This window comes from Scyliorhinus canicula, chromosome 1 (genome assembly GCF_902713615.1).
Source record: "Scyliorhinus canicula chromosome 1, sScyCan1.1, whole genome shotgun sequence".
NCBI classification, from domain to species: domain Eukaryota; kingdom Metazoa; phylum Chordata; class Chondrichthyes; order Carcharhiniformes; family Scyliorhinidae; genus Scyliorhinus; species Scyliorhinus canicula.
In genome coordinates, this window is record NC_052146.1 from 32800106 (window position 1) to 32823762 (window position 23657).

General features: G+C 50.1%; 1 protein-coding gene across 1 annotated transcript in view; it reads right to left on the bottom strand.

Moving 5' to 3' along the window:
* scarf2 (scavenger receptor class F, member 2) overlaps positions 1-23657 on the bottom strand; it is a 132500-nt gene that overhangs the window by 30508 nt on the left and 78335 nt on the right. Inside the window, exon 7 of the mRNA XM_038781342.1 lies at positions 21485-21588. Within this exon, the coding sequence (XP_038637270.1) occupies positions 21485-21588 (104 nt within the window). The remainder of the gene's footprint in view (positions 1-21484; positions 21589-23657) is intronic.

A 23657-nucleotide genomic window follows, 5' to 3' on the forward strand; every position in this document is an offset into this window, starting at 1 on the left:
TTGGAGCGTTACAGTGAGGGGTATATCGGAGTGTTACAGTCAAGGGTACATCAGAATGTTACAGTGAAGCCTATATCAGTGTGTTACAGTGGGGGGTATATCAGAGTGTTCCAGTGAAAATATATTAGAGTGTTAAAATGAGGGGGTATCAGAATGTTACAGTTGGGCCTATATCAGTGTGTTATATTGAGAGGTATATCGGAGTGTTACAGTGAGAAGTGTATTGGAGTGTTACAGTGAAGGGTATATTGGAGTGTTACAGTGAGGGATATATAGGAGTTTTACAGTGAGGGCATATCAGAATGTTGCAGTGGGGCGTATATCAGAGTGTAAGGGGTATATCAGAGTGTTACAGTGAGACGTTTATCGGAGTGTTACAGTGAGAAGTGTATTGGAGTGTTACAGTGACAAGTTATTGGAGCATTATAGTGAGGGGTATATTGGAGTGTTACAGTGAGGGGTATATTGGAGTGTTACAGTGAGGGGTATATTAGACTGTTACAGTGAGGGGTATATTGGAGTGTTACAGTGAGGGGTATATTGGAGTGTTACAGTGAGGGGTATATCAGACTGTTACAGTGAGGGGTATATTGGAGTGTTACAGTGAGGGGTATATCAGAGTGTTACAGTGAGGGGTATATCAGAGTGTTACAGTGAGGGGTATATTGGAGTGTTACAGTGAGGGGTATATTGGAGTGTTACAGTGAGGGGTATATCAGACTGTTACAGTGAGGGTATATTGGAGTGTTACAGTGAGGGGTATATTGGAGTGTTACAGTGAGGGGTATATCAGAGTGTTACAGTGAGGGGTATATTGGAGTGTTACAGTGAGGGGTATATCAGAGTGTTACAGTGAGGGCATATCAGAATGTTACATTGGGGCATATATCAGAGTATTACAGTAAGGGGTATATCAGAGTGTTACAGTGAGGGGTATATCAGAGTGTTACAGTGAGGGCATATCAGAATGTTACATTGGGGCATATATCAGAGTATTACAGTAAGGGGTATATCAGAGTGTTACAGTGAGGGGTATATCAGAGTGTTACAGTAAGGGGTATATCAGAGTGTTACAGTGAGGGGTATATTGGAGTGTTACATTGGGGCATATATCAGAGTATTACAGTAAGGGGTATATCAGAGTGTTACAGTAAGGGGTATATCAGAGTGTTACAGTAAGGGGTATATCAGAGTGTTACAGTAAGGGGTATATCAGAGTGTTACAGTGAGAAGTATATTGGAGTGTTAAGGTGAAAAGTATATTAGAGTGTTAAGGTGAGAAGTATATTGGAGTGTTACAGTGAGAAGTATATTGGAGTGTTTCAGTGAGAAGTATATTGGAGTGTTTCAGTGAGGGTATATTGGAGTGTTTCAGTGAGGGGTATATTGGAATGTTACCGTGAGAAGTATATTGGAGTGTTACGGTGAGAAGTGTATTGGAGTATTACAGTGAGAAGTGTATTGGAGTATTACAGTGAGAAGTGTATTGGAGTGTTACAGTGAGAAGTATATTGGAGTGTTACAGTGAGAAGTGTATTGGAGTGTTACAGTGAGAAGTGTATTGGAGTGTTACAGTGAGAAGTGTATTGGAGTGTTACAGTGAGAAGTGTATTGGAGTGTTACAGTGAGAAGTGTATTGGAGCGTTACAGTGAGAAGTGTATTGGAGTATTACAGTGAGAAGTGTATTGGAGTGTTACAGTGAGAAGTATATTGGAGTGTTACAGTGAGAAGTGTATTGGAGTATTACAGTGAGAAGTGTATTGGAGTATTACAGTGAGAAGTGTATTGGAGTATTACAGTGAGAAGTGTATTGGAGTATTACAGTGAGAAGTGTATTGGAGTATTACAGTGAGAAGTATATTGGAGTGTTACAGTAAGAAGTGTATTGGAGTATTACAGTGAGAAGTGTATTGGAGTGTTACAGTGAGAAGTATATTGGAGTGTTACAGTGAGAAGTGTATTGGAGTATTACAGTGAGAAGTGTATTGGAGTATTACAGTGAGAAGTGTATTGGAGTATTACAGTGAGAAGTGTATTGGAGTATTACAGTGAGAAGTGTATTGGAGTATTACAGTGAGAAGTATATTGGAGTGTTACAGTGAGAAGTGTATTGGAGTGTTACAGTGAGAAGTGTATTGGAGTATTACAGTGAGAAGTGTATTGGAGTATTACAGTGAGAAGTGTATTGGAGTATTACAGTGAGAAGTGTATTGGAGTATTACAGTGAGAAGTGTATTGGAGTATTACAGTGAGAAGTATATTGGAGTGTTACGGTGAGAAGTGTATTGGAGTATTACAGTGAGAAGTGTATTGGAGTATTACAGTGAGAAGTGTATTGGAGTGTTACAGTGAGAAGTATATTGGAGTGTTACAGTGAGAAGTGTATTGGAGTGTTACAGTGAGAAGTGTATTGGAGTGTTACAGTGAGAAGTGTATTGGAGTATTACAGTGAGAAGTGTATTGGAGTGTTACAGTGAGAAGTGTATTGGAGTGTTACAGTGAGAAGTGTATTGGAGTGTTACAGTGAGAAGTGTATTGGAGTGTTACAGTGAGAAGTGTATTGGAGTATTACAGTGAGAAGTGTATTGGAGTATTACAGTGAGAAGTGTATTGGAGTGTTACAGTGAGAAGTATATTGGAGTGTTACAGTGAGAAGTGTATTGGAGTATTACAGTGAGAAGTGTATTGGAGTATTACAGTGAGAAGTGTATTGGAGTATTACAGTGAGAAGTGTATTGGAGTATTACAGTGAGAAGTGTATTGGAGTATTACAGTGAGAAGTATATTGGAGTGTTACAGTGAGAAGTGTATTGGAGTATTACAGTGAGAAGTGTATTGGAGTGTTACAGTGAGAAGTGTATTGGAGTGTTACAGTGCGAAGTATATCAGAATGCTACAGTGGGGCCTATATCAGAGTGTTACAGTAAGGGGTGTATCAGAATCCTACAGTGGGATATGAGTAACCCACTCTGCTGACTTTTTTAAATAATAATATTTATTGTCACAATTAGGCTTACTTTAACACTGCAATGAAGTTACTGTGAAAAGCGCCTAGTCGCCACATTCCAGCGCCTGTTTGGGTACACAGAGGGAGAATCCAGAATGTCCAAATTACCGAACAGCACGGGCGGAATTCTCCCGAGTTACGAAAACTCGGGAAGCTGGCGTCAAAAACGGGCGCGTTTGACGCCAGCCTCCGCCCCCCCCCGACCGGGAACTGATTCAGCTCCCCGGTCGGGGCTAGCATCGCGCAGCCGTGAACTCCGGAATTGCGGGCTTAACGAATATCGTTAAGCCCGCTAGCCAGAGTTAGCGACGGCTGACGCGTCAGATGACGTCAGCCGCGCATGCGCGGATTGGGCGACTCCAACCCGCGTATGCACGGATGACGTCATCACGTGAAACCCGCGCATGCGCGGGCCGGTATGCCCCTCAGCCGCCCCGCGAATGGATCCAGTGGGGCGGCGGAGGGAGAAAGAGTGCGCGGGTTAAGTACCCGCTGCCAGCGATCGGTGCCCACCGATCGCAGGCCCATGGCACCCTTGGCACAGCCGTGGTACTGCCGTGCCAATCGGTGCCATGGTTCCCCAGATCGGGACTTTACAGCCGTTTTTACGAACGGTCAGACCAGGTGTGTTTTACGTTCATAAAAACGGCCGTAAAGGCCTTGGAAATCGGCCCATCGGCCAGGGGGAATCGCTGCTCGGCGTAAAAAAATGGCGAGCAGTGATTCGTGTCGGGGGGCGGCCGTGGGGGGGAGAGAATAGCGGGAGGGCGTCGGACCAGCGTGTCCGTAAAAATTTACGCCGCCCGCTATTCTCCGAATTTTCGTGAGAGCGGAGAATTGCGCCCCACATCTTTCAGGACTTGCGGGAGGTAACTGGAGCACTCGGAGGAAACCCACGCAGACACGGGGAGAACATGTAGACTCCGCACAGACAGTGACCTGAGCCGAGAATCGAACTTGGGACCTGTCGCTATAAAGCAACAGTGCTCCTGTGCCATGGAGTCTTACTACACGGGAACCCTGCAAATAATTTCCATTCAGATAGTTATCCAATTCCCTTTCGAAAACCACGATTGAATCTGCCTCCATCACACTCTCAGGCAGCGCGTTCCAAATCCTAACCGCTCGCTGAGTAAAAATATTTTTCCTCATGTCACTTTTGGTTATTTTGCCAATCACCTTAAATCCCTTCAGTTCTCCACAACTTCAGACATTGAGAACCGGTTTACCCTATTTAACTCGGTTCCCTTATGACTTTGGCACCTCGTCAAATCTCCTCTTAACTCTCTCTTCTCCAAGTGGAACATCCCCAGCTTCCCCAATCTCTGCAACTGGAATCCTTTATCTACTGGAGCCATTCTTGTAAATCTTTTCAGCACCTTCTCTAGTTCCTTCAAACCCTTCTTAAACGCAGCTGCCCAGAATCGGACAGGATATTCCAGTTGAGGCTCAACCAGTGTTTTATCAACGTTGACCACAGTTTCCTTGCTTTTGTATCCTATGACTCTCGTTATAAAGACCAGCTTCACGTATGCTTTATTAACTGCTTGCTCATCCTACCCTGCCACCTTTAACAATTTGTGCACACACACCCTCAGGTCATTCTTCCCCTGCACCTCCTTTAGGATTGCATCCTTTATTTTATAATGGGCAAACCCTCCAATATTAGACACAGTGATACACTATATTTAAGTTGCTGTTGAGCACCGGACTTTAAGTAATTCCCTAGCGTGAAAAAGTGCTGTAATTGCCTGCAACGTTTAAACTTCTGATGGGCTAATTTGCGCTTTCCCAGACACCAGATGAATGTGTCTAACATTGATCTCAGGTTGAAGCTTGGCTAGATATGTGCTACTTACCAAAATCCTTCCCTAGAAATATTACACTGCTTAAATTGTATAAATCAGTGATTAACAGTGTAACTCAAACCATCACCACAACTGACACCTTATTATACCCCAAACCCAACAACATCCCCAACACAACCCAACCAGGCTAACACCATCCCCTTCCTCCCACAACCTGATCCACTACCACCCACCAGCCTATCCAATTACCCCAAACCAATTGCCCCTAAATCTACCCTCTCCCAGCCACTCCTCCACTCATTCACCAACCCGCCCACCAGTTTACCAACCCGCACACCCACTTGCCAACCTCCATTCACCCACTCACTCACCATCCCACCCCCTCACTCACCTGCCCATCCGCTCAATCACCAACCCACCCACTCACTCACTAACCTACCTATTCACACGTCAACCCATCCACTCACTCACCAACCCATCCACTCACTCACCAACCCACCCACTCAATCACCCACCCACCCACTCAATCATCAACCCACCCACTCAATCACCAACCTAACCACTCACTCACCAACACACCCACTCAATCACCAACCTAACCACTCACTCACCAACACACCCACTCAATCACCAACCCGCCCACTCAATCACCAACCTGCCCACTCAATCACCAACCTACCCACTCACTCACCAACCCACCCACCCACTCACTCACCAACACACCCACTCAATCACCAACCCGCCCACTCAATCACCAACCTGCCCATTCAATCACCAACCTGCCCACTCAATCACCAACCTGCCCATTCAATCACCAACCTGCCCACTCAATCACCAACCTACCCACTCACTCACCAACAAACCCACTCAATCACCAACCTGCCCATTCAATCACCAACCTGGCCACTCAATCACCAACCTGCCCATTCAATCACCAACCTGCCCACTCAATCACCAACCTACCCACTCACTCACCAACAAACCCACTCAATCACCAACCTAACCACTCACTCACCAACACACCCACTCAATCACAAACCCGCCCACTCAATCACCAACCCGCCCACTCAATCACCAACCTAACCACTCACTCACCAACACACCCACTCAATCACCAACCCGCCCACTCAATCACCAACCCGCCCACTCAATCACCAACCTGCCCACTCAATCACCAACCTGCCCATTCAATCACCAACCTGCCCACTCAATCACCAACCTACCCACTCACTCACCAACAAACCCACTCAATCACCAACCTAACCACTCACTCACCAACACACCCACTCAATCACCAACTCGCCCACTCAATCACCAACCCGCCCACTCAATCACCAACCCGCCCACTCAATCACCAACCTACCCACTCACTCACCAACCCACCCACTCCCTTACCAACCCACCTACTCACACGTCAACCCATCCACTCACTCACCAACCTACCCACTCACTCACCAACCTACCCACTCACTCACCAACCCACCCACTCATTCACCAACCCACCCAATACTTGCCAACTCACCCACTCTCTCACCATCCCACTCGCTCACTCCCTCACTCACCAACCCACCCCCTCACTCATTAACCCATCCAGCCACTCACTCACCAACCTAACCACTCACTCACCAACACACCCACTCAATCACCAACCTACCCATTCACTCACCAACCCACCCACTCACTCACCAACCCACCTACTCACACGTCAACCCATCCACTCACTCACCAACCTACCCACTCACTCACCAACCTACCCACTCACTCACCAACCCACCCACTCATTCACCAACCCACCCACTTATTTGCCAACCCACCCACTCTCTCACCATCCCACTCGCTCACTCCCTCACTCACCAACCCACCCCCTCACTCATTAACCCATCCAGCCACTCACTCATCAACCCACCCCCTCACTCACCAAACCACTCCCTTGCTCACCCACCCACCCACTTACTCACCAACTCACCCACTCACTCACCAACCCACCCACTCACTCACCAACCCACCCACTTATTTGCCAACCCACCCACTCTCTCACCATCCCACTCGCTCACTACCTCACCCACCAACCCACCTCCTCACTCATTAACCCATCCAGCCACTCACTCATCAACCCACCCCCTCACCCATTAACCCATCCAGCCACTCACTCATCAACCCACCCCCTCACTCACTAAACCACTCCCTCGTTCACCCACCCACCCACTTACTCACCAACCCCACCCATTCACTCACCAACCCACCTACTCACTCACCAACCCACCCATTCTCTTACCAACCCACTCACTCACCCATTCACTCATCAACCTACCCCCTCACTCATCAACCCACCTACTCACTCACCAACCCTCCCACTCACCCACCCATTCACCCACCCATCCATTCACCCACTTACCCATTTACCCACTCAGTCACCAACCCACCCACTCATCAAGTCTTCTCCAATCCCACTAAAGGTGATACCACCCCGCCACCACAGCGGTTTACCCAGAAGTGGAATGGGTAAGCCAAGCAAAATGGCGTAGACATCTGTGGAACTGGAAGGCCCTGCCGGAAGCCAATGGTGCGCCGCTTCTGCCATTGGAAACATGTCATGGCGAGGGCTCTTCGAGCCTGCACTGTCACTCATTGTGATCATGATAGATCATCGAACTCAGTAACCTGTTCCCATTTCCCCCCCATATCATTTGATTTTTTTAGCCCCAAGAGCTTCTTGAAAACATATCATGTTTTGACCTGAACTATTTTCTGTGGTAGCAAATCCCACAGTCTCACCACTCCCTGGGTGAAGAGATTTCTCCTCATCTCTGTCCTAAATGGTTTACCCCACATCCTTAGACTGTGACCCCTTGTCTGGACTCCCCCGCCATTGGGAACTTCCTTCCTGCATCTACTCTGTCTAGTCCTGTTAGAAATTTGTAGGTTTCTATGAGATCTCACCTCATTCTTCTGAACTCCAGCGACTCAATCGCTCCTCAAATGTCGGTCCGGCCATCCCAGGAATCAGTCTGGTAAACCTTTGCTGCTCTCCCTCGATAGCAAAACCACCATTCTTCTGATAAGGAGACCAAAACTCCCCACAGTATTCCAGGTGTGGTTTTACCAACACCCTGTATAATTGCAGCAAGCCATCCCTGCTCCTGTACTCGAATCCTTTCACATTGCAGGCCATCATAACATTTGCCTTCTTTGCCGCCTGCTGCGCCTGCATGTTTATCTTCAGCGACTGGTGTAGAAGGACACCCAGGTCTTGTTTCACATCCCCCTCAGTCAATCTATAGCCATTCAGATATTAATCTGACGTTAGTGATATCATGGTTGTGTTGTAATTCACCGACTGACCACTAGGAGTCTCACTAGTATATACGTGAATGTAAAGTCAGCTGACCAGACACTGGCTGGAGGAAGTAAAAGAGAGAGCTTGCAGGTGCATGAATTTGCTGTTGTTCATCTGTCATCTTGTATATAGTTAATGTTAATAAATCGTTTGTAACTTTAACTACAACTGTTCTTGTAATAAATCAGGTCATCCAGCAAGAACATTACACTGCCTTCCCATTTATACTTGCAAAGTGCATAACCTCACATCTATCCATTGCACTGCATCTGCCAAGCATTTGCCCACTCACTCAACTTGTCCAAATCGCACTGAATCATCCTTGCACTGTCCTCGCAGCTCACCCTCCCACCCAGCTTTGTGTCATCTGCAAATTTAGTTCTCTCATCTAAATCATATTATTGTGAATAGCTGGTGATCCCTGCGGCACCCCACTAGGTACTGCCTGCCATTTGGAAAAATACCCGTTGATTCCTACTCTTTGTCTCCTGTCTGTCAACCAGTTTTCTATCCATCTTGATAAACTACCCCTAACCCCATGTGCTTTATTTTTTAAAATCCCGTCCACTGTCTCTGTTTATTTTTTTCCAACAAAACAAATCACTTCACACTTCTTCTAGTTCATCTGCCATGGGTCTGCCCATTCTACCAGCCGGCCAATGCCCTCTTTAAGTTTGTAAATACCCTCCCTACAATTCACAATACTTCCAAGTTTTGTGTCATCTGCAAATTTTGAAATTCTGCTCTGCACACCAAAGTCTTGGACATTAATATAGATCAAAGGAAGTGATGATCCTCAGACTAACCACTGGGGAATCCCATAGATTATGGACCTTCCTCCAATTCTAAAATACAACCGCTCATCATTAGTCCCTGTTTCCTCTCATTCAACCAAATTCTTATCTGTGCTGCCACTGTCCTTTTTATTCCAAGTCAAAAAAAATCCAATCAATGTTGTTAAATATGATCTGCCTTTAAAAAAATCTATGTTGGTTTTCCTTAATTGATCACAACTGTCATTGTTGCTGTTAATTTTGACACAAATTATCATTTCTAAATATATTCCCATCACTGAGGTTAAACAGACCGGCCTGGAGCTGCTGTGCTTATCCTTACAGTCTATTTTGAACAAGGGTGAAATATTTGCCATTCCAGAGTCTTCTTGCACTCCCCCGGTATCAAAGGAGATTTAAGGAGGTTTATGACCAGTGCCTCCAAAATATTCACCCTTACCTTCCTCAGTATTCTTAACTGTTTCTGTCCAGTCCTGGTGACTTAGCAACTTTAAGTAGAGCCAGCCTTTCTAATGTCTGGTCTTTATCAATTTTTTGCCCCAGTATCTTAATTAGCTCCTCTTTCATTATGCTGCCTCGATAAAGGCAGATGCAAAATAGTCAACGGTGCTCTCTACCTCCATGTGTGAATGTACATTTAGGCTCTATCCCCACTCCTCCATTACAAACCTTTTCCTATTTATATGCCTATTGGAGACGTTTGGATTTGCTCTTGTGTTATCTGCCATTTCCTTCTCAAACTCCCCCCTTTGCTTCTTCTAAGTCTCTTTCTCACTTTCCCTCTGAACTTTCTGAATTCAGCCTGATGCTTAATTGTATCATCAACTTGAAATCTGGTATACACAGCGGTCCTAACTTCGGATTTGGGGGGAAACATCAAAAATGCGCTGGGGAATCCCTCTCGGAAACTCCAGGTAAGCATTTACCTAGAAATTGTCCAGAAACGCCAACTTCACCTGGGCAATTGTGCTGCACGAGGAAGCATCCAACAAAGTGATTTCAATCACTAACTTTGGATGGTTCAGCCAGGCTTATAATAGTTACTTTGAAAAGTTAGAAGACATGGAACCACTTCTAACTTCTGCATTTCTACTTTAAATAACCAGATTGTTTCCTACACAGAATTCCCCCAACATTCCTGACCCCACAGCTGACGCATACATACCACCCCCCTCCCCAAACCACTACTAAACACCTCCCACCCCCTAACGCAACCTCCGCACCCACACGGGATTCCCCACATCCCTGACAAGACTTGACCCCATCTCCTGACCGCCCCACCTACTATATCCAACTCCTCCCCCATGCTCGAGCTGCGCACCCGCCCCCCCAACCAACCAATCCACTGTCCCCATCTCTTTACCCATGACCATGTCGAGCAATTACTCTTTCCTCATTGGCTAGAAGCATAATCTGATTTCATAGAATTTACAGTGCAGAAGGAGACCATTCGACCCATCGAGTCTGCACCGGCCCTTGGAAAGAGCACCCTACTTAAAGCCCATACCTTCACCCTGTCCCTGTAACCCAGTGACCCCGTCTAACCTATTTTGGACACTGAGGGCAATTTAGCATGGCCAATCCACCTAACCTGCACATCTTTGGACTGTGAGAGGAAACCGGAGCAGCCGGAGGAAACTCATGCAGACACGGGGAGAACGTGCAGACTCCGCACAAAAAGTGACCCAAGATGGGAATTGACCCTCGGACCCTGGAGCTGTGAAGCAAGAGTGTTAACCACTGTGCTACTGTGCCGCCCGCACTGATGTAGAAAATTCTCCTGAACACATTTAGAAACTTGCTGCCCTTTAAACTATCAATAGTCTAGTCTTTATTCGAATAGTTAAAGTACCCCATTATTAGTTGTTGTAGTTTTGAACTTCTCTGCAAATTCCTTGCAAATTTATTCCTCTGTATCTTTCCAGCAGTTGGTGACCTATAGAATACACCCAGTAGTGTAATGATAACTTGATTTTTTCTTAGCTCCAACCAAATAGTTCTTGTCCTGGACCGCTCTGGGACACCCTCTTTCTCCAGCACTGTAATGTTCTCTTCAATCAATACTGCTGCCTTTCATCTTTTCTTCCCTGAACACTTGTGACCATGAATATTTAGTGGGCCAACCCTTTCTTAGTGAAGGCTGACAGTAAGGTTTTAGCATCGGATAGCAGCAGCAGGGTCTGATGGAAGAAAAAAATGCTGTGGTCTTTCCAAGAAATCTCAGTGCAAACACACCATGTATCAGGAGAGTGCAATACGTATCCAGCAATCTGCTCAGAATCATAAGAGTCTCACGGTCTTGTCATCAGTGAGTTATTCCACTTGGTCATCTGGTCAGATAAATATAGAGCCTGGCAAGAATCCCATGTGATTCCTGTCCAATACACAGATTCCACTATATCGAAACTGGGTTAAAACCTCAGACAAAAGCTTCATTCACAAAAGCTCTTTAATCTGTTTTGATGCCGGCGTTCCTCAGGGCAGCAGCCTCAACCCAGCCGTTTTCAACTACTTGATCAGTGACTCTCCCTCTCTCACAGGGTCAAGAGTGGGATTGTGCGCCGATAACTCTACAGTGTTCAGCTTCATTCACAATTCCTCCAATAACGGGGAAGCCCACGTGCCTCCAGTTCACAGTAGAATTTGCAGGTGAGGCGAATTGAGTATGGAAAGATGAGAATGCTTCTCTGTCTGCCACTGTTTCGTTATAGGAAATGGGTCTTTGAGGTGTTGCATTCAACTCCGTGACTGGCATGCAACACAGTGGCACCTAATTCAGTTCAGCCAAACCATAATATTCCTGACAACTTTGCCAGTGTTTGCTGGCACAACATAAGCTTTCGCAGGTGCCCCTTCTCCCTTCTGTTACACTGTGTATTAAAATGAGTAGAATATTCCCTCAACAGAGGTCAGTGAGTAGTTGAGTCATACATCCCAGGAATATTCCCTAAAATGAATGAGATCATCTCAGCCAGGGAACAGTTAAGAGGGTACAACTTATCGGAGTCCCCTGGACAAGGTAAGGGAAACAAATCAGAAAACTGCATCAGGAGAAGCAGGTACTGATTGACATGGCACTGGAGGGTTAGGGTCTGAGTCAGGGGTGATACGGTAGCACAGATGTTAGCACTGTTGCTTCACAGCTACAAGGTCCCAGGTTCGATTCCTAGTTTGGGTTCTCGTCTATGTGGAGTTTGCACGTTCTCCCTGTGTCTGCGTGGGTTTTCTCCAGGTGCTCCGGTTTCCTCCCACAATCAAAAGATGTGCAGGTTATGTGGATTGGCCATACTAAATTGCCCTTAGTGTCAAAAAAGGTTAGGTGGGGTTACTGGGATAGGGTGTCCAAAAAAGGTTTGGTGGAGCACCTGGATTATGGGGATAGGGTGGAGGTGTGGGCTTAAATAGGGTACTCTTTACAGGGTCAGATGCACACTCGATGGGCTGAAAGGCCTCCTTCTGCACTGTAAATTCTCTGATTCTACGAGTGACTGTGTACTGAATGTGTCTCAATGACTGTGAACTGACTGTCAGGGGGCCAGGGTCTGATTGTGAGCTGACTGTGTCAGGGGCAGGGCCTGAGTGACGGTGTGTGGTGAATGTGATTCACACTATGTATAGTTGCCAATATCACTCCATGTATATATGTTCGTTATCTACCCATTGCAAGTGCAGTTGCGTTATCCGACCACCAGGGGGAGTCACTCTGGGAGTACGCGAGAGTTTGTACTGGGCTCCTCCCTTGGCTCTGCCCAGGACTCCTCCCCCTGGGACAGATGTATAAAGATCAGTGCCTTAGAGCCAGCCTGCCAGTTCACCTGAAGTTCAACGACGAATAGGCTGGCTCTATTGTAAGTGTATTAAAGCCTCTGTTCAGATCCAACTACACGTGTTCGCTGAATTGATGGTTCCATCAATTTAATACACTTAAGAAGCTGCCGAAGTAAAGCATGGAATCCGCTCTAAAACCAGGACGTCTAGAACTCGATCCGCAGGATGCAGAGGCGAAAGAAACCTTCTGCCACTGGCAGAAATGTTTTAAGGCCTACCTGGCCAAAATCAGCACCGCTGAAACTACGGGGGAACAAAAGCTCAGCCTACTGCACGCGAGGGTAAGCCACAGAATTTGTACACAACTAAATCCAGCCGGTTCCTACACCACAGCGCTGGCGATTTTGGACAAAATGTATATTAGGCCCATGAACGAGGTCTTTGCCCGCCATGTGCTCACGACTCACCGACAACAGTCTACTGAAACTTTAGCTGAATTTGCACGCGAGTTGACCAATCTCTCAAATGACGGCAATTACCAGGCCGTAACCGCGGCCGAACATAGGGAGCTTGCTGTGCGGGACGTTTTTGTAGCGGGCCTTCGATCTAGCTATGTACGCCAGAGACTATTAGAAAATGGGGCCCAGGGCTTAGAGACTACCGTAGAGGCTGCTATCACAATGGAAGTTTCCTTCCGCAGCCTCAACTCGTTTCCCGCTAACCCCGCTAACCCCGCATGGGCCCCCGACCTGAGGATCACCCCAGCCGGTGCCGCAAGGCCCTCCAGCTATCGCGCTGCCACAGCCGGTCGCCCTACTGTCCCAGTCAAATACTCAAGCTATTCAGCTGCTCCAGCTAATTACTCAGCTTCCCAGCCAGCTACTCAACTCGCCAAACCAGTTATTCAGCTGCTCCAGCCTGCCACTATTCAGCTCCCCAAACCAGTCATTCAACTGCTCCAGCCTGCCACTATTCAGCTCCCCAAACCAGTCATTCAACTGCTCCAGCCTGCCACTTCTGTGGACAAAGCCAGCACCCGCGGCAGCACTGCTCAGCCCGATCCGCGACCTGCAGCAGCTGCGGGAAGAAAGGCCACTATGCTAGAGTGTGCCTCGGCAGAAGGGCCCCAGCCCTCAACACCCCAACAGTCCAAAAACATCGCCCCCAGCACCAGCAGGCCCGCGGGGCCCGAAACGCTGCAGCCTAAGCTCAGGCTCCGCCCCCTCCCGCCACGTGCGATCCATGGGGGCCGCCATCTTGGCAAACCTCCACCATGCGGCCGGCCACGTGCGTTTCATGGGCGCCGCCTTCTTGGACGCCATCTTCATCACCACCCCCCACGTGCGATCCACGGGCCCTAGCTGCATCCCCAGACTCAAACAGCTCATCGGAGGAGTACGACCTCCCCGGGCAGTCACCACATGGCCCGCAACTCAGTGCAATGTTCCTGCATCAAGCTCGCCAAAACGCAGCGGCATCTACTCGACAGGACGCCCGATCGGAAGAATTCGACTCCCCCGGGCACCCACCACGCGGCCCGCAACTCAACGCGGTCACTCTCGACCAATCTCGCCCCAAGCATCTGAGAAATTTGATGACGGAGGTCCAGATCAACGGGTACAACACGTCGTGCCTCTTCGACTCCAGGAGCACAGAGAGCTTCATACACCCAGAGCTGGTAAGACGCTGTTCCTTCCCTATTTATCCCGTCAACCAAACTATCGCCCTCGCTTCGGGCTCCCATTCCATCCAAATCCAAGGCCACACTACAGCAACGTTAACGATTCGAGGCGCTAGCTATTCCAAATTTAAACTGTATGTCTTGCCCGACCTCTGCGCGCCACTCCTCTTAGGCTTGGATTACCAATGTAAACTCACGAGTCTCGTTTTCAGCTTCGGCGGGCCCATGCCCCCACTCACTATCTGCAGCCTCGCCACGCTGTGCATCGCCCCCCCTCCTCTCTTCGCCAACCTCACCCCGGATTGCAAACCGGTAGCCACACGCAGCAGGTGGTATAGCCTGCAGGATAGGGTATTTATCAGAGCAGAGGTCCGAAGGCTGCTCAGTGAGGGGATCATAGAGGCCAGTAACAGTCCCTGGAGAGCTCAGGTGGTGGTCGTCAAGACCGGGGAAAAATTCCGCATGGTCGTCGATTATAGCCAGACCATCAATCGCTTTACGCTCCTAGACGCGTATCCCCTCCCCAGAATTGCAGACATGGCAAACCAGATCGCCCAATATCGGGTATTTTCCACGGTGGATCTGAAGTCTGCATACCACCAGCTCCCAATCCGCCCGGAGGACCGCCACTACACGGCGTTCGAGGCCGATGGCCGCCTCTTCCATTTCCTCCGGGTTCCCTTCGCGTCACTAACGGGGTTTCGGTGTTCCAACAAGCAATGGAAAGAATGGTAGACCAGTACGGGCTGCGGGCCACGTTTCCGTATCTGGATAATGTTACCATCTGCGGCCATGACCAGCAGGACCACGACACCAACCTCCACCGTTTTCTCCAGACGGCCCAAAAATTAAACCTTACATATAACAAGGAGAAATGCGTGTTCCGCACAAACAGACTAGTCATCCTCAGCTGCGTCGTGGAGAATGGAGTCCTGGGCCCAGACCCGGACCGCATGCTTAGAACTCCCCCTCCCCCATGGCCCCAAGGCCCTCAAAAGGTGGTTGGGGCTCTTTTCGTACTATGCCCAGTGGGTCCCCCAATGTGCGGACAAAGCCCACCCACTCTTCAAGGCCACACTATTTCCCCTGTCTGCTCAGGCCTTCAGCTGCATCAGGGACGACATCGCCAAAGCAGCCATGCGGGCGGTGGATGAATCCACTCCTTTTCAGGTTGAGAGCGACGCCTCAGAGGTAGCGCTAGCAGCCACTTTAAACCAAGCAGGGAGGCCCGTTGCATTTTCTCCTGTACCCTATCCGCTTCAGAACTCCGACACTCCTCAGTCGAGAAGGAAGCACAAGCCATTGTGGAGGCTATCCGACACTGGAGGCACTACCTCGCAGGTAGGAGGTTCACCCTCATTACCGACCAACGGTCGGTCGCCTTCATGTTCGGCAACTCGCAAAGGGGCAAAATTAAAAATGACAAAATTCTTCGGTGGAGGATTGAACTCTCCACCTACAATTACGATATCAAATATCGAGCGGGGAAGCTCAACGAGCCCTCGGATGCCCTATCCCGCGGGACATGCGCCAGCGCGCAAATCAGCCGCCTAAAAGCCATCCACGATGACCTCTGCCACCCAGGGGTCACCCGGCTCACCCACTACATCAGAGCCCGAAACCTGCCTTTCTCCAACGAGGAGGTAAAAGCGGTCACCAGGGACTGCCCGATCTGTGCGGAGTGCAAACCGCACTTCTATAGACCAGACAGGACCCACCTGGTCAAGGCTTCTAGGCCCTTTGAACGCCTTGCGATCGATTTCAAAGGGCCACTCCCCTCCACTAACAAAAACATTTACTTCCTTAACATTATTGACGAGTTCTCCCGATTCCCCATCGCCATCCCATGCCCCGATATGGCCTCCCACACAGTCATTAGGGCCCTGCATAGTGTCTTAACCCTGTTCGGTTTCCCCAGCTACGTGCACAGCGACCGGGGTGCGTCCTTTATAAGTGACGAGCTGCGTCAGTACCTGCTCGACAAGGGCATCGCCTCGAGCAGGACTACCAGTTACAACCCCAGGGGGAACGGACAGGTGGAGAGGGAGAACGCGACGGTCTGGAAGACTGTCCTACTGACCCTCAGGTCCAGGAAGCTCCAAGTTTCCCAATGGCAGGAAGTCCTCCCTGACGCGCTCCATGCAATTAGATCCCTCCTGTGTACAGATACCAACCAAACCCCCCACGAGCAGCTCTTCATTTTTTCTGGGGCACTACCACCGGGGTCTCACTTCCAGCGTGGCTGAGGACGCCAGGCCCGGTTCTCCTAAGGAAGCACGTCAGGGCGCACAAGACCAACCCCATTGTTGAAAAGGTGCGCCTGCTTCACAGTACGCATTTGTTGAGTTCCCGAACGGTCGCCAGGACACAGTATCCCTCCGGGACCTGGCACCCGCTGGATCCAGCCCCCCATCTACCCCCACCAAGGAACTCCTTTCCCCGTCCCCTATGCGGCCGCCCCCTTGCGCCCCCGATTCTGCGAGCTCACCCCACCAGTCCCGAGCGCCAGCACCAGCCCGCCCCCCAGGGGAGTCACTCTGGGAGTAAGCAAGAGTTTGTACTGGGCTCCTCCCTTGTCTCCGCCCAGGACTCCTCCCCCTGGGCCCGATGTATAAAGATCAGTGCCGTAGAGCCAGCCTGCCAGTTTATCTGAAGTTCAACGAAGAATAGGCTGTCTCTGTTGTAAGTGTATTAAAGCCTCTGTTCAGATGCAACTCCACGTGTTCGCTGAATTGATGGTTCCATCACAGGGTCTGAGTGACTGTGAACTGACTGTATAGAGGGCAGGGTCTGACTGACGGTGTACTGACTGTGTCAGGGGGCAGGATCTGATTGACTGTGTACTGACTGTCAGGGGGCAGGGTCTGATTGACGGCGAACTGACTGTGTCAGGGTGGGGCAGGGTCTGAGTGGCTGTGTACTGACTGTGTTGGGGGCAGGGTCTGAGTGACTGTGAACTGAATGTGTCGGGGGGCAGGGTCTGATTGACAGTGTACTGACTGTATCAGGGGACAGGGTCTGAGTGACTGTGTACTGACTGTATCAGGGGGCAGGGTCTGAGTGACTGTGAACTGACTGTGTCAGGGTGGGGCAGGGTCTGAGTGACTGTGAACTGACTGTGTCGGGGGCAGGGTCTGAGTGACTGTGTACTGACTGTGTCAGGGGGCATGGTCTGATTGACTGTGTACTGACTGTCAGGGGGCAGGGTCTGATTGACGGTGTCCTGACTGTATCAGGGGGCAGGGTCTGAGTGACTGTGTACTGACTGTGTCAGGGGGCAGGGTCTGAGTGACGATGTACTGACTGTGTCAGGGTGGGGCAGGGTCTGATTGACGGTGTACTGACTGTATCAGGGAGCAGGGTCTCAGTGACTGTGTACTGACTGTATCAGGGGGCAGGGTCTGAGTGACTGTGAACTGACTGTGTCAGGGGGCATGGTCTGATTGACTGTGTACTGACTGTCAGGGGGCAGGGTCTGATTGACGGTGTCCTGACTGTATCAGGGGGCAGGGTCTGAGTGACTGTGTACTGACTGTGTCAGGGGGCAGGGTCTGAGTGACTGTGTACTGACTGTGTCAGGGGGCAGGGTCTGAGTGACGATGTACTGACTGTGTCAGGGTGGGGCAGGGTCTGATTGACGGTGTACTGACTGTATCAGGGGGCAGGGTCTCAGTGACGGTGTACTGACTGTGTCAGGGGGCAGGGTCTGAGTGACTGTGTACTGACTGTGTCAGGGGGCAGGGTCTGATTGACTGTGTACTGACTGTGTCAGGGGTCAGGGTCTGAGTGACTGTGTACTGACTGTCAGGGGGCAGGGTCTGAGTGACTGTGTACTGACTGTGTCAGGGGGCAGGGTCTGATTGACGGTGTACTGACTGTGTCAGGGGGCAGAGTCTGATTACATAGAACATAGAACAGTACAGCACAGAACAGGCCCTTCGGCCCTCGATGTTGTGCCGAGCCATGATCACCCTACTCAAACCCACGTATCCACCCTATACCCGTAACCCAACAACCCCCCCTTAACCTTACTTTTTAGGACACTACGGGCAATTTAGCATGGCCAATCCACCTAACCCGCACATCTTTGGACTGTGGGAGGAAACCGGAGCACCCGGAGGAAACCCACGCACACAGGGGGAGGACGTGCAGACTCCACACAGACAGTGACCCAGCCGGGAATCGAACCTGGACCCTGGAGCTGTGAAGCATTGATGCTAACCACCATGCTACCCTGCTGCCCGCAGGGTCTGATTGACGGTGTACTGACTGTATCAGGGGGTAGGGTCTGAGTGGCCGTATACTGACTGTGTCAGGGGGCAGGGTCTGATTGACGGTGTACTGACTGTATCGGGGGCATGGTCTGAGTGGCCGTATACTGACTGTGTCAGGGGGCAGGGCCTGATTGACTGTGTACTGACTGTGTCAGGGGGCAGGGTCTGATTGACGGTGTACTGACTGTGTCGGGGGCAGGGTCTGATTGACGGTGTACTGACTGTGTCGGGGGCAGGGTCTGATTGACGGTGTACTGACTGTGTCGGGGGCAGGGTCTGATTGACGGTGTACTGACTGTGTCGGGGGCAGGGTCTGATTGACGGTGTACTGACTGTGTCGGGGGCAGGGTCTGAGTGGCCGTATACTGACTGTGTCAGGGGGCAGGGTCTCAGTAACTGTGTCAGGCGGGGCAGGGTCTGAGTGCCGGTGTACTGACTGTGTCAGGGGGCAGGGTCTCAGTAACTGTGTCAGGCGGCAGGGTCTGAGTGCCGGTGTACTGACTGTGTCAGGGGGCAGGGTCTCAGTAACTGTGTCAGGCGGGGCAGGGTCTGAATGCCGATGTACTGACTGTGTCAGGGTGGGGCAGGGTCTCAGTAATTGTGTCAGGCGGGGCAGGGTCTGAATGCCGATGTACTGACTGTGTCAGGGTGGGGCAGGGTCTGAGTGCCGGTGTACTGACTGTGTCAGGGTGGGGCAGGGTCTGAGTGACTGTATACTGACTGTGTCAGGGGGCAGGGTCTCAGTAACTGTGTCAGGCGGGGCAGGGTCTGAGTGCCGGTGTACTGACTGTGTCAGGAGGGCCAGACACTAAGTGACTGTGTTAAGAAGGCCAGGGTCTGACTGAGTGTGTACTGACTGTGTCAGGGGGCAGGGTCTGACTGAGTGTGTACTGACTGTGTCAGGGGGCAGGGTCTGACTGAGTGTGTACTGTCTGTGTCAGGGGGCAGGGTCTGACTGAGTGTGTACTGACTGTGTCAGGGGGCAGGGTCTGATTGAGTGTGTACTGACTGTGTCAGGGGGCAGGGTCTGACTGAGTGTGTACTGACTGTGTCAGGGGGCAGGGTCTGACTGAGTGTGTACTGACTGTGTCAGGGGGCAGGGTCTGACTGAGTGTGTACTGACTGTGTCAGGGGGCAGGGTCTGACTGAGTGTGTACTGACTGTGTCAGGGGGCAGGGTCTGACTGTGTCGGGGGCAGGGTCTAACTGAGTGTGTACTGACTGTGTCAGGGGGCAGGGTCTGACTGAGTGTGTACTGACTGTGTCAGGGGGCAGGGTCTGACTGAGTGTGTACTGACTGTGTCAGGGGGCAGGGTCTGACTGAGTGTGTACTGACTGTGTCAGTGGGCAGGGTCTGACTGAGTGTGTACTGACTGTGTCAGGGGGCAGGGTCTGACTGAGTGTGTACTGACTGTGTCAGGGGGCAGGGTCTGACTGAGTGTGTACTGACTGTGTCAGGGGGCAGGGTCTGACTGAGTGTGTACTGACTGTGTCAGGGGGCAGGGTCTGACTGAGTGTGTACTGACTGTGTCAGGGGGCAGGGTCTGACTGAGTGTGTACTGACTGTGTCAGGGGGCAGGGTCTGACTGAGTGTGTACTGACTGTGTCAGGGGGCAGGGTCTGACTGAGTGTGTACTGACTGTGTCAGGGGGCAGGGTCTGACTGAGTGTGTACTGACTGTGTCAGGGGGCAGGGTCTGACTGAGTGTGTACTGACTGTGTCAGGGGGCAGGGTCTGACTGAGTGTGTACTGACTGTGTCAGGGGGCAGGGTCTGACTGAGTGTGTACTGACTGTGTCAGGGGGCAGGGTCTGACTGAGTATGTACTGACTGTGTCAGGGGGCAGGGTCTGACTGAGTGTGTACTGACTGTGTCAGGGGGCAGGGTCTGACTGAGTGTGTACTGACTGTGTCAGGGGGCAGGGTCTGACTGAGTGTGTACTGACTGTGTCAGGGGGCAGGGTCTGACTGAGTGTGTACTGACTGTGTCAGGGGGCAGGATGTGACTGAGTGTGCACTGACTGTGTCAGGGGGCAGGGTCTGACTGAGTGTGTACTGGCTGTATCAGGGGGCAGGGTCTGACTGAGTGTGTACTGACTGTGTCAGGGGGCAGGGTCTGACTGAGTGTGTACTGACTGTGTCAGGGGGCAGGGTCTGACTGGGTGTGTACTGGCAGGCTGGTTTCGCTCAGCTGGCTGGACAGTTGATTTATGACGCAGAGCGAGGCCAACGGCAAAGGTTGAATTCCCGTACCGGCTGAGGTTATTCATGAAGACCTTCTCAACCTTGTCCCTCACCTGAAGTGTGGTGATCCCCAGGTGAAATCACCACAAGTCAACTCTCCCTCTCAAAAGGGAAAGCAGCCTCTGGTCTTCTGAGACTATGGCAACTTTACTGACTGTCAGGAGGGCCAGGGTCTGGGTGAGCATATGCAGCCTGTGTGAGGGATGTAAAGTACATTTTTGTTTTCACTTTGTTCTGTATAGTACATGCTACATATAAGCAAACTGCCTTTGTCTCTCAAATGGCTGAAATCTTATTTGGGATGTCAGTATGCGAACCCCAAGTTGTATTACAATAGAAATGTAAAATACTGACAGTTTTCAAATGGTTTTTAAACAATGAGGTAATAGCTCTGAAACACTTCAAGCCACTACAAAATATCTCATCACAAGTTTGAATTAGTAATTTTAATGCTTCACAGGTGCTGTAGTCCCTCTCCCCATACAGAGATGCAGCATAGCTGAGGCTTTGCTGAAAAACAAACCATTTCCCCCAAATACCTGGCTGAAACTCGGCATGGCTGGATTCACTTACCCAGAATGCATGTGCCGTGGACAGGGTCACAGTCGGCCTCGATGCAAGGGCAGGGGTGGGCACAGTTGGCTCCATAGTGTCCCGAGGGGCAGGTCATGTTGCAGCTGGAAAAAGAAAGGAGAAAATGGGTTTGAGAAACAGTAGAATTGTTAAAATCTTCCAGCAGCAACCTTTCAGCAAGAGCAGAAGATCGACCACACTTGAAAGATACACTTTCCTCAGGGTCAGTCCTTTAAAACAGAGATGAGGAGGAATTTCTTCAGCCAGAGGCTGGTGAATCTGTGGAACTCTTTTGCACAGAAGGCTGTGGAAGCCAAATCGCTGAGTATCGATAAGAATGAGCGAGAAAGGTTCTTAATTAATAAGGGGATCAGGGGTTATGAGGAGAAGGCAGGAGAATGGGGATGAGAAAATTATCAGCCATGATTGAATGGCGGAGCAGACTCGATGGGCTAAATGGCCTTATTCTGATCCTATGTATTTGTGGTGAATCACAGTAACGTAATTCACACTGTATTACTATGTCTCTGTAAGCTTGGCACACAAGCAGTTGCACCGCTCTACCACTAGGGGGAGATGTACTGGGAGTGTACGGCAGTTTGTACTGGGCTCCACCCGCGGCTCCACCCATGGCTCCTCCCCGCTAACCGGAAGTATAAAGGTTGATGCTGAGAGCCTGCCTGTAGTTCATCTGGAGTTCATCGTGTCACAGGCATGCTCTGTTGTAAGACGATTAAAAACACTGTTCACTTCTAACCACGTGTCGCGTGAATTGATGGTCTCATCAGTCTTATGGTCTCAGTGTCACAATTGTTTCTGCAGAGCCAGCATCACCTTTTCTTCACTCTCCCCGAAGTGATTGTTTTATCCACATCGTTGTTCTATTGTCTGCCAATTTTGTTCTATCAGGAAGTTAGCATCTTACCCCAAACACTATCACAATTCACTGACCAAAGAATGGGGAGGAGAGGGTGGAAATTCTGGGTTCTTTCAATGCATTCAGAGTGACAGTGAAAAGCTGAACAGTATCAAGGGGTTCTTGCAACATGTTGTCAAGCAAACTGTCGGAGTAAATCTTGCCTCGCTGCTGGTTCTCCCTGTGTCTGCGTGGGTTTCCTCCGGGCGCTCCAGTTTCCTCCCACAAGTCCCGAAAGACGTGCTTGTTAGGTGAATTGGACATTCTGAATTCTCCCTCAGTGCACCCGAACAGGCGCCAGAATGTGGCGAATAGGGGATTGTCACAGTAAATTCATTGCAGTGTTAATGTAAGCCTACTTGTGACACTAATAAAGATTATTATTATAACGACTCATCAGACCGTTTTACATCTCTCGCCATATTAATTTCCATGGAAAGTTTGCCCAGTTGCTGGCGAGCCATCATCTATTTCACACCCACCCACAAAGTTAAGACTCCCCCCTCTTTAAATCTAAATTAAAGCCCAGCTTCTCATTTGAACAAAGTAGTTCTCAAGTTGGGATTGTAGACTCAGCCTCCCTTTCTTCCCTGGTCTCTCCCCACATTTGTCTTGTGATTCTGATATACCACAACACAGCCTGAACATAGACCACTCTGATACACGGTCCTGCTGCCGACCTGTCCCCAGCCTTCACCCCACTCGAATATCCTGCTGCGTCCTCTGTTACTGCAAATGAACTTCACGAATGGCAGTGGTTTTACAGGGCCCCGGTGTACTTGGCAGTGCCTGGGCTTTCTCTGGCACAGTCAAAAGGAAAACCTGGGGACTTTCTGAGGAATTCTCCAAGTAACTCTCCACTCTGTGCCCAACAGCAGCAGCTTACTGCAGACGTTTCACAGTCGTTTCTTCCTGGCCAATTGTTATGTGAAGGGCTGCAGTGGGATCATTCCGCTTACCTGGCTGAAAGCCTAATTTCCTCACAAGTCATGGAATGCAGCAGCCTCCAGGATGTGGCTGAAAGGGGAGAGATGGCAAGGCTGGAGGGGGGGGGCCGGCGGGGGTGGGGGGGGGGGGGGGGGGGGGGTGCGGTTGTTGCGGGCATTTGCGTTCCAAGCAGCAGATCCTAATGATGTTAAAAATGTCAAAACAAATTCCTGTCAAGAGGGTTTTTTTTTTATTCCTCGGTAGTCTAGAAAATGTTTCCATTTTGCATTTCGCAAATCCCCACATAACTGGCCCTTGACCACAAGGCCC